This window comes from Rhinolophus sinicus, linkage group LG01, assembly GCF_036562045.2.
Source record: "Rhinolophus sinicus isolate RSC01 linkage group LG01, ASM3656204v1, whole genome shotgun sequence".
Classification (NCBI taxonomy): domain Eukaryota; kingdom Metazoa; phylum Chordata; class Mammalia; order Chiroptera; family Rhinolophidae; genus Rhinolophus; species Rhinolophus sinicus.
The window spans coordinates 60,449,563-60,464,502 of record NC_133751.1 but is presented as its reverse complement, the minus strand read 5'-3'; the positions used below and the strand labels follow the sequence as shown (position 1 = coordinate 60,464,502).

Below are 14,940 nucleotides of genomic sequence, written 5' to 3'. Positions count from 1 at the left end.
AGCTCTCCCTATCCGTAGATTCCCAACCGCAGATCAAAAACACTTTGCGATCAGTGGTTGGCTGAATCCACAGAAGTGAAACCCAAGGATAAGGAGGGATGACTGTATCCTTACTGAAAAAAATCCACCTATAAGTGGACCTGTGCAGTTCAAACCCGTGTCGTGCAAGGGCCAACTGTAGATTTATAGTGCAACCTAAGAATTCCTCATCACCTCAGTTGTCTTTTGCTCCCATCAAAGCCCTCTAGCTTCTAAAGCATTTTCTGGGGTAGATCCCCCATGTTTAATCCCAGCACGAATAGCACCTGCAACCCCCACTTCCACATGCATCTTCATGTCAAGTGGACGATTCGACTTCCTGGTGGCCTGAGCCAGCAGCTTACTAAAAGTCTCCCCAACTGGGCATAACACCAGATATTCTGACAATTAGTCTGTAATGTTCCTAGCTTCTCCTCCTTTCTAGTACAAGATGGACAAGGAATTACCATGCACACTTGCAGAAGAAGAAATGGAGACCCAATAAGGGCAAGCCAGCAATGTTCATTAGCAAAAGAACTGATAAAGGGTCCGATATCTAATCACCCCACTCTGGAGGTTCCCAGTAGATACACGAGGGGGTGAGTTAACTAAAACACTCCATCCAGGGAGGAAGTGAAAGAAAAATTATAGTCAGTTCTCAATTGTCCATACTTGAGGGCACATACCGTGTTTCCCCGAAAATAAGACCTAGCCGGACAATCAGCTCTAATGCGTTTTTTGGAGCAAAAATTAATAGAAGACCCGGTCTTATTTTCAGGGAGACACAGTATTTGTACCATATTTGAGGGCACACATTTAAACCTTATTGAGGGCGCACGCTTCCTGCCACCAGCCCATGATTTCTTCTCTTATAATCAGGCAGCACATACCCAGACATGACCTATGTTAACAGCAAAACACCTGTGTCCCTCCCACCCTCAAGTTGTCTGACACAGACCAGGGCCAACCATAAACAAAAGAAATAGGGCAAATGGCATATATTCACTTCATATGTGGGTCCAAAACAAACCAGGACCTCCAACACATCCAACCTTCTGCGGAAAAGGCTGGAGGAAGAGCAAGGACCCCTCCCATCTCCCCCAAGCTTCCCACCCAGCCAGCTTCTTACCCTCCCTTCAAACTTGGCGGTGGCTCCTTCTCTGATGCAGAGGTTCCGAGGGGGCAAAATGAAAGCAGGGGCCGCAGTCAGGGGCATGGAGCCGACTCTCGAGTGATCCACACTGAGGGAGGTTTTAGAAACGTGTGTCGACGCAGCCAGCTTCACGTCCCCCATGGTCTGCAAACAGGAAGGAAGGCAGGTCAGGTGACACAAAAAGTACAGCCCTGTTTCCCCGCAGGCGGCAGTGGGCCCAGTGTGCTGGTTGGGTCCCTGTGTTGTGGGTTTTACAGGGAGCAGGTGCCACACTAGGTTAGGGTCCACCTGAAGCTCCTCTCTGGGAATGAGAGGCTCTGTATCCTCCACAGCAAGTCTGCGGGGGGAGGCCCAGCCAGCCCAGACGCCACCTCCCAGGGCCATGCCCTAGCCTCCCCCAAACACCCTGGAGAACTAGGAGAGGGGCAGCTGGGGCAAGAACAGAGAAACCAAATGGTCCTCAGAGTTTTTACAATGGTACCTAAAACCAGTATTGATTAGCTACTGACCTGTCAGAATCAATATTTACATTAGGCACTGTGGTAGAAAGAAAAAGCTGGTTTTGCTTGAACCGTGAGAGCTCATAGGTCAAAGAAACACAGGATTCACCCTCCAAGAAAGAAAGTAGTTTGGGGTTAATACAGCAAGGATCCAGGGTGAGGTAAGCGTGTGTGGTTGGACGAAGGGAAGGGAACAAGGCCAGAAAGGACATCCTACTTCTGGGGACTAGACTGTGAAAAAGGCTCAAAGGTCACAGAACATTAGAGAAGAGAGTTTTAGATTATCTAGGCTAACTCCTCCATTTATAACTGAGGCCACAGAGGGTTCAGTTACTTCCCCACAGAGATAAAGCAAAATGATGGCAACACCTCAGGTTCCTGACTCCGGTCCAGGGCCTAATTAGGACTAGACAAGATGTGGATGGGGACGGGCAAGGTTAGCTGGAACAAAGAGACTGCCTTAGGAGTGATTCCAGAAGTGGAATTAGCAACAGGTACGAATCTGAGTTCTTGTTTGTAAACTACAGAAACTGACGCTGGCTCTCATAAATGGGAAAGGGATCTGTCAGAAAAATGGGGGTTTGGGGGAGCTCCCGAGATCCACAGGAAAGGTTGGAGGACCAGACTGGGCATCAGTTGAGACAGGCTGAGTGGTCAGATCGCAGCCAAGGTCACCAGACACCCACAGCCACCGCCTGGAATACATCCTAAGTATCCCTGTTCCAGGTTCTAAGTCCAGGTAGAAGCCTGCCAGGCTGGGACGGCTCCAGGTCGGGGACCAGGTCTTATTCTCTACAGAATCCGTGGTGCCTGGACTATTGTAGGCGTGTGACAAACATCTGCTATATTTCTGTTCACTTACTTGGGATCTTCAGTCACACACTTCAGTTCTACACTGTGAGCTGGATAAGCTGACACAAATGAACAGTGGTATGCAGGGCATGTAATTAGTTGGTTTAAATTTAATGACATCTAACGAAAATAAAATGGAGATACTATTCTGCAGTTCAAATTAAAGTAACAAACACCTAGATCTGTTTGTAACAGGGCACATCCCTGCTGGACAAATCCAGCTTTCTCTTTCACTGATAAGGTATCAGCTTTGCAAACAAAATCCTTTCCAAGTGATAAGACTCAGAGGTTCAGTGCATTAGGTAACAATGAAAGCAAAACTTACGTAGCACTTACTATACGCCAGGAACTATTCTAAACACTTTATAAGTCACAGCTCATTTGCTCCACACAACACTATGAGACAGATAATCGCTTCATCCCCATTTTATGGAACAGAAACCAAGGTGCAATGAGATTAAGAAATTTGCTCAAGGTCGTGGTATTCAGTAGGGCGCAGAGCTGGCATCTGAACCTGGCATCGGGCACCAGAGCCCCTATTCTTAATAATTCGTAATCATTGGGCCTTCTCACCTGGAAACAGTCACAACTGGCTGGTGGGAAGGGGCGTGAGGTTGGGGTAACAAGGGAGGAAATGAGAGCTGCTACCACACAAACAAAAATTAAGACTTTCTCTGTCACAACATACCATCCGCAACATTAAAAGATGGATGATAATCCAGGATAAAATGTTCGCAACAAAAACAAAGGACTAGGACAATTTACATATAAAAAGAAAACAACCTGACAATAAATGGGCAGAGGCTGTGCCTTGGATGGTTGGTTCACAGAAGACAGACAGAAGACGACTAAACAAATGGACACTGCCTAGCAACAGTAAGAACCCAGCAGTGCAACTTAAGAACAAGCTGTTGTCTTAAAAAACTAACCCAATTGACATTTAAAAAGAAAGATAACATATAATGCTGGTGAGATTGTGGTAAGGTGGATATACTTATACCCACCCGGGGAATATAAATTGGTACAATATTTCTGGAAAGCAATTTGGCAAAAAGATTCTGAATAAAATGTCTATCTCTTTTCCTAGTAATCCTACATTTAGAGATGTATGATTGGGAAACAATCAGAGATGCAGCCCAAAATTTATATATAAAAATGTAATCACATTATTTTTAACAAAAGAAATAGGAAAATAATCCAGTTAAGTAGAAATAGAAAAGAAACCCCTCATCTAACAGTGAGAATTGGTTACGTACAATGGAATATCAGGCAGTTATATGAGTGCATACTTAACAAGGTAAACGACAGGAATTTAATAATATAAGAATTTTAAACTAAAAATAAGTTTTATTATGGAAAATTTCAAACATGCAGAAAAGTAGTAAGAAAAATAAAATGAGCACCTCAAATACCTATCACCTAGACCCAGTAATTAGTCTGTTGCCGTATTTATATCATTGTGTTGGTGTATGTGTTTGCAGAACCATTTCAAAGTAATCATGATATAACTTTAATGGCAAGAATCAGGATATATTCATTCACTCAATTAAAATATATTTATTGAACATCTTACTATGTGACAAGCTAGGTGTTGGGACACTGAAGTGAATAGTTACTTGTGTGTGTGTTGAATGTGGTCACATGGGTAGGGAAGGAATGGGGTTCTTATATCCTGCAGAGCTACCTAGGATGGTCCCCCAGAGGGGACACTGCTCCCTCTGCCCTCCCCCACTGCCACAGAAGTGAGGTGACAGATAAACTCTGTGCCGACAGCACCAGCGGTGGGGGCAGGGATCATGAGGGTCCGACCCTGCCGTAAATACAGGGGCATTGCTACTTTCTTGCTGTGAGCCGGGCAAGGTGCTGCAGTTCTCTTGGCCTCGGTCTCCTTTTCTGTAAAATGGGAATGATAATATCAACCGTGCAAGGTTAAGGGAGGATTTGAATGAGAGTGTATGCAAAACACATAGCACAGCGTAAAAGTGATTCAGTAAGTGGTAGCCGTCAACATCATCACCCAGCTCCCAAAGGAAAACCAGTGTCCCCACCCTTTTCACCAAGGACAGCAAGACGCCCAGGCCAGCCTGATTATCTTCAGGGCAAGGGTAGGAGAGTGGGATTGCTGCAGAACAGCGGGAGGAGGCAGATGGCAGAATTCCGCAAAACGGGGGGAAAGAAGGACTGGCGTGTCCGTTCTCACAGCCCCGTTTCATGGGCAGAGAGTGTGCCCCTGACAGCATGCTGGGCACTAATCTCACTCGGTTCCCACAGTCCTTGCAAGGCAGTTCTGACTATGCTCCTTGTACAAATGAGGACACGGGCTCAGAAAGCCAACTGCACTTGTCTGATGTCACACAGCTAAGAGGTGGACACCACACTGCAGTCTGACTGCAGTCAAACCCTGCGCCTTTCCTGGAGGGCCCCAGGACCCAGGGGAGCCATTTCATGCTATTCCCAGGAAAAAGGATGAAATAGGCAGAGGCTATTGCAGAGAGGAGTATTAGGAGTTGCAGAGAGAAAAAGGGGTGGGGGCAGGGAACGTGTTGCCTCCCTACTCTCAGGCCTGGTTTTGGAAGACACGAGGCTCTTCTGCCTCTGCTTTCTGGGGAGCCGGAAACTGTGAGTGGTGACATCAGGCTCATGACCCCCTTTACAAATCCTCTTGATCCAAGACCTTCTGGGGTCCACCTAAAACCTCCCGAAGGCCCCAGAGACTGTCATCAAAAGGAACGTCCTTGGTCTCAAGAACACAGAAGACAGAAGTCATCCAGCTCTAGGGGAGGTCTGGCATTATGGTTAGAAACAGAACAAATACGCAAATCGATACAGCCAGAAGACACCCAGTCCCCTGCGAGGCGGCTGCGGGGGGCAGATGCTTAACCATCATGCAAGCAGGACCACAGCCCCGTACCAGGCGGGCCAGACACACCAAACAGCTCCGCTCAGCCCACTGCCATCAGCAGAATAAACAGATTCCATCCACACTGCCAATTAATAGTTACTGACATATTTCGAATGCTCTATCAAAAAAAAAATAAAATCAAACCATCCTTGTTCCCTTCTCATCCCTCTTCCAGCCTGGTGACCACATTCCCATCGAGAAGACCAGAGGCCTGGGTAACTTCTGCAATATCTTCTCAGCAGCAGAGCAGTGCTCAGTGGCTGAATTAAACATACCAACTAGGGGGTTTTGTTCATTACCAGTTACACCCAGATCAAAGGACAGAAAAGTAAGAAGAGAGAAAAACAGAGGAGTGGGGTCAAAAAGAACAGTGGTCTGAGAGCTGGAAGCAGCCCCTCCACCCCAACACACACACACACACACACACACACACACACACACACAATACTTGGGGCAAAGCTCACGTCCAAATACATTTATTGAACATCTTACTTTTTTCCACAAGTAACAGAATATATTGATAATTCAAAGCAGCACTAAGTTAATTTGACTTTAATTTGATCAGAAGCACTTTAAATTGTCTCTTGAACCCAGAAAGAAACACTTTCAACTATGCCAAAACGGAGTGCAACTGTGAGGCAAAATGACTCAGAATAAAAAGGTAAAAATCAGGAATCAAGTTATGGCAGAACAAGTTTATCAAAACCAGCTGTCGTCCCGTTCCCTCCCCAAAGTGCATACATTGGAAACTATCGCAGCCTTGAAGCACCAGATCCGGCAGCAGGGTATCCTGGACAGACCCTGCCTTCCCTACAGGAAAGGGCTCCTGGCAGGCTCCGCACTGGAAGCCTAGCTGTCAGCAGTGAGCGACCAGCCACAGCGCACATCAGAGGCAGTAAAACCACCCAGATGCAAATGCCCCAGGCAATGACTTCTCCACTGTCCACCCCTTAATTCTCTGCTGTGCATTCAAATCCTGACAATTTCCCTAATTGCTCCTAATGCCTAAGCAGGCCGCTCCTCAGCTGTGGGCTGTGCCACGCTGATGTGCTGTGGCCCACGGGACACACAGCGGTGCAGGGCCACACACTGGAGAACGGCCCATGCCTTACCTGGCCTCTTCCCCTGGGCAGAACTCACATGAGTCGGGTCGCTGGGGCAGCCACGCTTTGCCACTGCACGGCACAGATTCCTGTCTAAGGTCCGGCCGAGAAAGAAGAAAGTGAAGAAGAGACAGGGACGCCACAGAGCCCAGGGCCTGACTGAAAAAGTTAAGGGGCGTTTGACTTTGCTCGCAGATGTTGCAACTTGCCTTCCGCTGGGCAGCCAGCTTCACCGGGTCAGGCAGATCTGTTGTTTTAATTCGTCCAGCTGGGGTGACCTTTGAAACCCCTGGCTGCCAGCTGCGGAGGCTCTCAATGGAGTCCCGGGGAAACCAGGGGTGGAAGCTTACGGGTTTCTACAGCGCTGCAGATTCCAATCTGAGTGTGGAGTAAAGGGAGGACGCTGTCAAGGAGAGAGCTGAGACTTTGGAGGGGCTGGGCACACCCCCACATCTGGCCTGGAACCCCACCTAACCCCTTGGCACATCTGGCCTAGGATTACCACCCGGGGCTCGTGGGACATTTGTCTCCAGAGACCAAGCTTCTTCCTCCTTAAACTGAGGAAGTCCCATTTACGATCCCTGAATGGGAGGCAAGCCCAGAGAGCAGATGGAGGGGGGAACTCCAGGCCGCAATTGTTTTTAGGGAATCTGGGCTGAGATCTGAACCAGTCCGACAGACTGTGTTCCCGTCATGCACAGGATCTAAAGGCCCTGGTCCCGACCCCTGGGGAGCTCCAGGAACAGTCCCTGGGGCATACCTCTAAAAGGTGGTGGCAAGGTGATGCTCAGTCCAGCACCTTTCCTCTAGGGGACAGAAGGCTGTCCATAGTCCCAGCGGACTCTCTCATCCTGTGTAACTCACACCTTGGGACAGGGCACACCTCGAGAACCGTTGCTTTAGCCTATGACCCTCCTCTCCCTGTCACACCATCTGCTCTCACTTCTGTCCTCCTTACGATATACGCGGACAGAGAAAAGTGGTTTTCTAGGAGTAGTGGTATGCAGCTTTGAGGGACAGATAGGGCAGTGGGTGAATCAATACATAATTTGATTCCATCTTTTCTTCTAAAGGGAATGGCTGAACAAATGTGGACCAGAGAGCTTTGAAGCCTGAGACAGACACTGAGAAGAGAACACCTTTAGATCAATTAAATCCTTGGCCAAAACATAGTGTACACCCCAGATTCTGGAAGACCTTGCAGGTGGTACATATTCTGAATATTTTAATGGCGAATAACAGAAGAAATAAATCCAAAAAATCAATGGTGTTCATCACTAGCAATGGAGGTGAACAGAATCTAAGTCTTCCTACACGGTGGTCCCTGGTAGTGGGCAACGGGACTGGAAAGTCATTTGAGATTGGAAGGGACTGAGGACAATAATTTGGACAAAATCTCAGAAGGTGCATTTATCAAACGGGTGGGTTACACTGAGCAAGTAGGAATAGCTAATATGTAGGATGCTAAATACCCCCCTGAAAGATCAGCAAAAGGGACCAGAGCCTGAGTGGATGTTTAAAAGAACAATTTTAAAATGCCTATACCTTAGGTCAAAAACAAAAACTAAACAACTACCCAAGTACAAAATGGCTGACTGGAAACGCTCATCAGGGACTTCTGCCCCACAGAAGTTAGGCCACCACGTCCCTTGCTAGGAGCACACACCGAATCCCTTCTGTGCTGGCAGCCATGGAGTTGTGTGGTTATATGATTAACTTTTGTTTCCCCCACTGGAACGCAAGCCCCAGCAGGTTACAGGTCCTGTGTGTTTTGCTCACTGCTATATCCCCAATGCCTCAAATACTGAGGAGCACATAGTAAGTTCTCAAAAGACAACTTGCAGAATATATGGATGAACAGACATTTGGGCTAAAAAAAAAAAAAAAATCACTTCCAAACTATGACACCACTTAATTTTGTTGGCTAGGGAATCTCATGAATGTTAGAGAGAGGACGTAGGGAAAGCAGCAGGGGAACAAGTCACAGTAATAAAACATCTACCCCTCTGGGGCCTGTAGGGATTTGGTTGTAGACACATGGTGCCAGTCTAGCTCTAAACCTGCCATGTAACTCATGCACCCTTTCTACTCTTTACTTCTCAGTCTTCCCGTGTGTGAAATGGGCATCATGGTGCTCTGCCCTGAGTACCCGCTCTGGTTTCCTTCTGGCAACTCTATCCAGGTCCCTGGGTTCTCACGTAAAATCATGCAAAGCCAGCCCGCTCTGTCCCCACAGCTGAGTTCTTGCCTCAGCACCCGGCAGCCTCTCCCTCCCCATGGCTCCCTGGGCCTTTCCTCTTGGAAAGCACATTAAAGGAGGGGCTGGGCTCCTGCAGCAGATGAGCTGCCCCGTCAGCACAGCAGCAGACCACGGGTGGGAGGAGGACGTCTGCTCAGCAACACAATCCTGAGTGCCCACATCTTTGGCAGAAAGTTATTTTTAAATTTTCTCAAAAGGGGACACACACACACACACACACACACACACACATACGGATCGAATCAAACAAATAGACCCAACCGCACACACAGTGTGAACGAGTGCGGCCTGGTCTCCTGAAGCTGCTCTCTTCCTGTTGGGATTCTTGCTTAATTTGGGATGTAATGAGAACAGGCTGAGAGAAGCTTCCTGCAATAAAAGTCACAGGCAAAAAGAAATCAAAGCCAGAAACCCCAATGATAACTAAATTAGCAAAATGCACGTTCCTATCACAGTCTAGCAAAAATCCTGAAGTTCACTCATTTAATTATCAGGTGTCATCCCTGCAGAAGGAAGTTTGGGGTCACACGTGTTTATCCACATCCCCTTCTCCACCACCAGGTCTCCTCCCTCCAATCTGCTGAGCCATACCAATGAAACCCCACGAGATGAGGGGGTAGGGGCAGCCCCACAACCTCACTTCGTAGGAGCCTGGGAAATCAGCGCAGCAACGGGAACAGTGCTCGTGGCTCACACCCCCACGATGCCCCGCAGCGGGGTACAGACTGCTCTGCAGTCAGACATTGCATTTCTCCACCGCTAACCATGTGGCCTGAGGGAAGCAACAATCTCTGAAAGCCTTAGCTTACTCATCTGTAAAATGGGGCTAGTATCATCCCACCTCCTGCCCATCTGCAGGGTTGCTATGAGGGTCAGCAGGGTGAATGAAAAGCCTCAGCCCGCTCACTGGCATAGAAGAAGCGCTCAATACATGCAGCTATTATTGTTCACACTGCTGCTGTGTTAGGATTTCTGTCAGCTCGGAGGATAGAGGCAGCCTTGGCCAAGGAGGGGTCGGCACAGGAGAAATCGGGAGGCAGCACCAGAGGGGAAAACAGTACAGAAGAGTCAGCGACTCCAGCGCTTACCATGGCTGCACCCCAACCGGCTGTGTGACCTGAAGGAAGTCCCTTCCCTTCTCTAGTCTTTCCCACATGGTCTGAAGGGCCTCTCCGGACCCTGCCTGCCCTAGCGCACCTGTGTCTCCGGGACTGCTGCCAGCTCTCCTTAGCACACCTGGGCAGGTAGGAAAGGTCCCAGCAGAAGGAGCCACGCCCAGAGCAGGAATGAGATGCTGCAAGACACCAGGTGGGAGGCAAAGCCCTCCTTACCACAGACTTCTGTTTTGGGCCCACGATGCAAGGCTCCAAGGCCTGAGAGCCAAACCCGACAGGCGCACCTGGTCCTCAGGGAACACCTGCAGGACCCCAGCACAGGCCAGGACGAGCCTGAAGCCCAGGCCAGTGCTAGTAACAGGCACCTACCTATGCACTTATTTCAGCGGCTCAGCCTCTGGCCAGCTGCCAGGTCTGTCTAGAGAGGGGCTGGGGCTGAAAGAGCTGAGGGGAAACCCTAGGGGGGGAAAAGGAGAAAGAGACACAACCAAGAATAGTTACTGTTTAGTGAGCACTTACTGTGTGCCAGGCATTGGAGTAAGTACTTAGGATGGACCTTAGCAGAGCGACAAACATTAATAGCAAAATTAATGGAGAGTATCATTCAGTAAATGGCGTATTTTCCTTTTCTTTCTATTACTTCATTCTTCCTCTCCCAATTCAGCCCACATTTAGTCATTTGAGTTATTTTGAAACATGAGTCTCGAGTAGGGGGCAGCAGGCGGGAAGGCTAGCGGGTGGGTTTGGGCAGCACACAGGGTATGGTGCTATTGAGGCTGGAGTGTCAGAGGGCTGAGGAAAGATCTAGAAAGGGGAGGGAGAGGGAGTAAAGAGAAGGGTCACCAGTGTGCCCCGCCCCTCTTCTCCTAGTCTTTGGAGAAACCTAGGACAGCTCTGAAAGAGAAGGAGCAGGGAGGAAGTGAGCCTCGTGCTCTGCGGAGCACAGCCCGCCCTTCTGGAGTCCCCTGAAGCATGCACTGCCCCTGGGAGTTTTGGGGAAGCTGGCCCTATGTTGATGAATTGAAGCGACAGGCCCAGAGGACCTGGTGCTGGGAGGCCCCTTCGAGTCTGAGAAGGCGGATGCAGGTGAACTGTGAGCAAAGCACTCGCAGGCCGGGCTGCTCAGCGTGGCCCCTGCTCCTCTCCATGTGGTTTAGGGAAGATGACGCCAGCTTCCCATGGCCTGTTTCTCCCGGGAAAACATTAGCTCTGTGCTGGACTAACACCTGGATGATTGGAGGAGGGAATGAGGAGGACGCTTCCGTGGGAGTCCTGCCTTTGCACGCGAGAGCCTCAGGCATCTGGCTGGAGCAGTGTCTTCCACAGAGAGGAGGAGCGGGAAGCACTGCGGACGGAGAGGGGCTGCGGAGACGTGAGCGCCCCCAGGAACCAAGGCTGAGTGTGCAGTGTCTCCAGCCACAAGTGCCCACAGCTCCCGCGGGGCCTCCTGGGGCCCGAGGCAGCGGCCGGCACCCGTCTGGCTCTAGCATGTCCAGGGCGCACTCGCTCGAGCTTCCCCTGCAGAGAAGCCTGGAGCTGCTTTTGCAAATCCTCCCTCCTGTGACACAGCGCAGGAAAAGCAGGCACAGCCAACCGGATCCACCAACTCCTACAGGCTCCCGGATGTGAAATTCGAGTTTGCAGTTGTTTTCTAACTACTCCCACCAACACAATCTGTCTCCTCTGGCAAAAGCCAAAGGCCTGGCAAACAGAGATTTCTAGTTTTCCTTCCACTCTTGGTTCTCAGCACTGAGACAGGAGGGCAGGTACACAGAGAAGGGCAATGAGGGGGGAGCCGACACTGGGCGTCTCCAACATGCTGGAGGAGGCAGGGTCCTAAATCCAGGTGGTTTTTCACATGCAATTTTCCCAGGTGGAGTTTGCCCGTGCAATTTCCAGGTTGGCCACCTCAGCTAGGGAGAGAGAGAGGACCAATCCCCACTCTAGGGTCAAGCCCAGAATTGTATCAAGAACACAGCTGGGGTAACCACCAATCCTACCTAGGACACTCCTGGCAATACACTGACAATCTAAGAATAAACTAGGTGGCGATGGCGAGCCGGTGGGCTTGAGTGAGAGGTCTTATCACAGGCTTTGCAGTCACACGTGCCTGGATGTGAGCCTGCCGCTGCCACTTAGTAACTGGATGACCTTGGGTGATTTACTTAATCTCTTTAAACCTTAATTTTCCCATCTGTAAATCTGCTTTGTAGGGCTCTGTGGAGATTAGAGGCAACTTCAAATATCTAACACAAAGTAGATACTCAGAAGACCCAATCCACTGTAATTGTAACATGCCATCTGTAACAACCCCTGGCATGTAGCAAGCACTCAACACATGGTAACTCTCTGATAACAGTCAACTATGATGAAGAATCAGAGTTATCACATTTCACTTAGAGGTCCTAGTTTATTTAAATATTGCTGCAAATATCGCACTACCTATCACGACGAGGAGATTACTAATTCATGTTCTTATGTTGACTTCTTTTTATCAGTTACTTGACATTAGACCATATGCATTGCTGTCACCCTCCCAAATTCTGGCTTACTGTTAGCACAGTGGAATATGGCTGGATCACAGAATGTGGGGTCTGGAAGGGGACCTAAATCACCTATATTTAGTTATTATACAGATGAGGAAATGGATGCAGAGTGGACCTATGTATCCTCAAAGATGGTGACAGGGAATCTCTGAAGCCTGCAAGGCACAAAGGAAAGGGCCAGGACCATCTAAGCAGTTGAGCCCTGCAATCGGGAGCTGAGTTGGGGTGGGGTGGGGAGATGGAGCCGCAGGTCTAAGAGCAAGGGAACTCGTCTGGGGACGGGATGGGCCGATAGACATCAAATTGATTGAGCCTAGGTGATGGATGGCCTACAGTAGAGCGATGTTCTTAGAGAATGCTACCGAAAGGTTTTTTATTTAAAATTAACATCGAGCTACTGACAACTTATGAAATGTTTTCCGAATCAAAATTGTACTTCAACTTCATGACATATTGAGATGTATTATAACCTCATTTGATTGATGGGAAATCTGAGGCTCAGGGACCAAGTGACTTGCCTGAAGTAACATAGTTAATAAAGTAGAACTAGAATCCAGTCTTTCTTACTCCAAATCCTGACTCAATTTGACAACATACTCAGGAACCATTTAGCAAGCTATGTTGAATCTTATAATAAATACCATGCCCAACAGGAAACTTCCAGCATAACAATTGTGCTGCTATTCTCTTAGATTTTCCTGGAATGATAACTGATGGGTACAAATTTGACTAATGTAGTCAATTCCTAGCCCAGGGAAAGCCCCTTATTTGTCCTAAACAAATGGATGATGTCATTTCCATCGCTCACGCCTGGGAGGGAGCCGTGCATACTGGGTAATCTCCAGCAAATGTATGCAGGGCCTACACCACCATCAATAGACCTAATGCTCCCCACACATAGAGATGCTCTCTCTTCCATTCACAGGCCACAGATCTCTGTGTTCTCCCCCCGAAGCCTGCTGCTCTACTCCAGGCTCCCCTCGAGTCTCCTTCCACGGGCTGGGCACACGCCCAGACCTCGGTCTTGGGTGCTGTATCAGAACTGCCGGGACAATGCCCTGGCTGTGTGACAAGCCCTGTGTTTCCACACGCAGTTCACCCCTTGCCCTCACCTGTCCTCCCATGATATCAGGATCAGGGCCCATTCCCAGGACAGCCTCCAGCTGTGGATGAGAAACAATGGCTTAATGTTTCCTGGAACTTACTTGGGGTGGTGGAGAGCTGCCAACCCAACCCAGCCAGGTTTAGCAGCCCAAGGGCCAAAAGTCAGGCTCAGACACAGCCCCGCTCCTCCTCCAGACTTCTTCATTCTTCACTCCAAGGGGCTGCGTCATCTCCCTCCCTTTTTCTGGTTGCACCCCCACCTACCACTTCCCAGTCTCACCAGGGGCTGGGGCCCCAGGGAGCCTGCCTCTCCAAGGTTCCTTCAGAATTCTTGGGCACTACCCTCAGGTCCTTTGCAGAGGAGACTCACTCACCCTAGGAACCTGGAATGTCACAGCTGAGAGGGCCCTTAGAAATGATGCGATCCCACCTGTACCCCCAGAGGGGTACAGCTATGTGCCCCTTTGGGGACACTTGAGGCCACCTCATCCTGGAACATCAACTATACTCAAAGATTCGGGGGAAGAATTTTTATATTAAAACCAATGGGTTCACATTATTGTATAAAATGACAACTATAAGTAGATTTTACCAATAACTATAGGATGTCAAAGGAATGCAATGCTTTCTGCAAGCTGTGTCACGCTAAGCCCCAAACCCCTACCGCCAGAATACATGTTCTTTCTCCACTTTCCTTTTGGATGGTGAAGTCAGAGAAGCACTGGTTCTATCCAACCCTCCTGTTTCACAGAAAGGAAACCTCAGGTGCAGACGAATGAAATGACTGTGAACCACAATATCTACTGTTACTAATAACAATAACCCATTTGCTGAATGCTTCCTAGGGGCCAGAACTGTACTGAGGGTCTTTCAAAGCAACTGTCTAAGATAGGCATTATTTTCACTTTAAAGATGAAGCTGAACAATGCATCCAAGGTCACAGAGCTGACAATAACAGCTACATCTTATCAGGTGGCTTTGAACCCAGGTGTCTGACTCCAATCTTCAGACCCTTGGTAATAAGGTTACACTGTTCAAGGTGCCACAGGGAAGAGCTACGAGGGGTGAGTCCAAGGTCTTGGTGTCTTACGCTGGCTCTGCCACTAGATTACACACAGCCACAGAACACAAGGGGATCTTGATCTCAGCTCACCTTCTCCGTCTATAGATAAGAACACTGAGGCCCAGAGAGACGGGCCCGGCTAAAGGCCAGAGGGACAGAATCTGCTAACAGTGGGTCCTGGGGAAGTGTCCTAACCTCTGTGGGGTTAGGAAACCTCTAACATCCCCCCTGGATGTATCAGTTTACAATCTCACGTGTACATCTGCTCAGCCTCTGGGAGCCCAAGCACTTTCCGGGGTCCTCAAACACTGGTCTGTAGAAGGC

At 49.0% G+C, this 14,940-nt stretch overlaps 1 protein-coding gene across 5 annotated transcripts in view; it reads right to left on the bottom strand.

Annotated features, from left to right (window-relative positions):
• Positions 1 to 14,940, bottom strand: part of MYLK (myosin light chain kinase) — a 241,530-nt gene that overhangs the window by 167,741 nt on the left and 58,849 nt on the right. For 3 of the 5 annotated variants that reach the window (XM_019738977.2, XM_019738976.2, XM_019738979.2), the window contains one exon: positions 1,148 to 1,315. In XM_019738977.2, the coding sequence (XP_019594536.2) occupies positions 1,148 to 1,312 (165 nt within the window). In that variant the 5' untranslated portion in view covers positions 1,313 to 1,315. Of the gene's footprint in view, positions 1 to 1,147; positions 1,316 to 6,537; positions 6,728 to 14,940 lie in introns of those variants that run through there. The other 2 variants (XM_019738974.2, XM_019738975.2) reach the window with 2 other exon arrangements.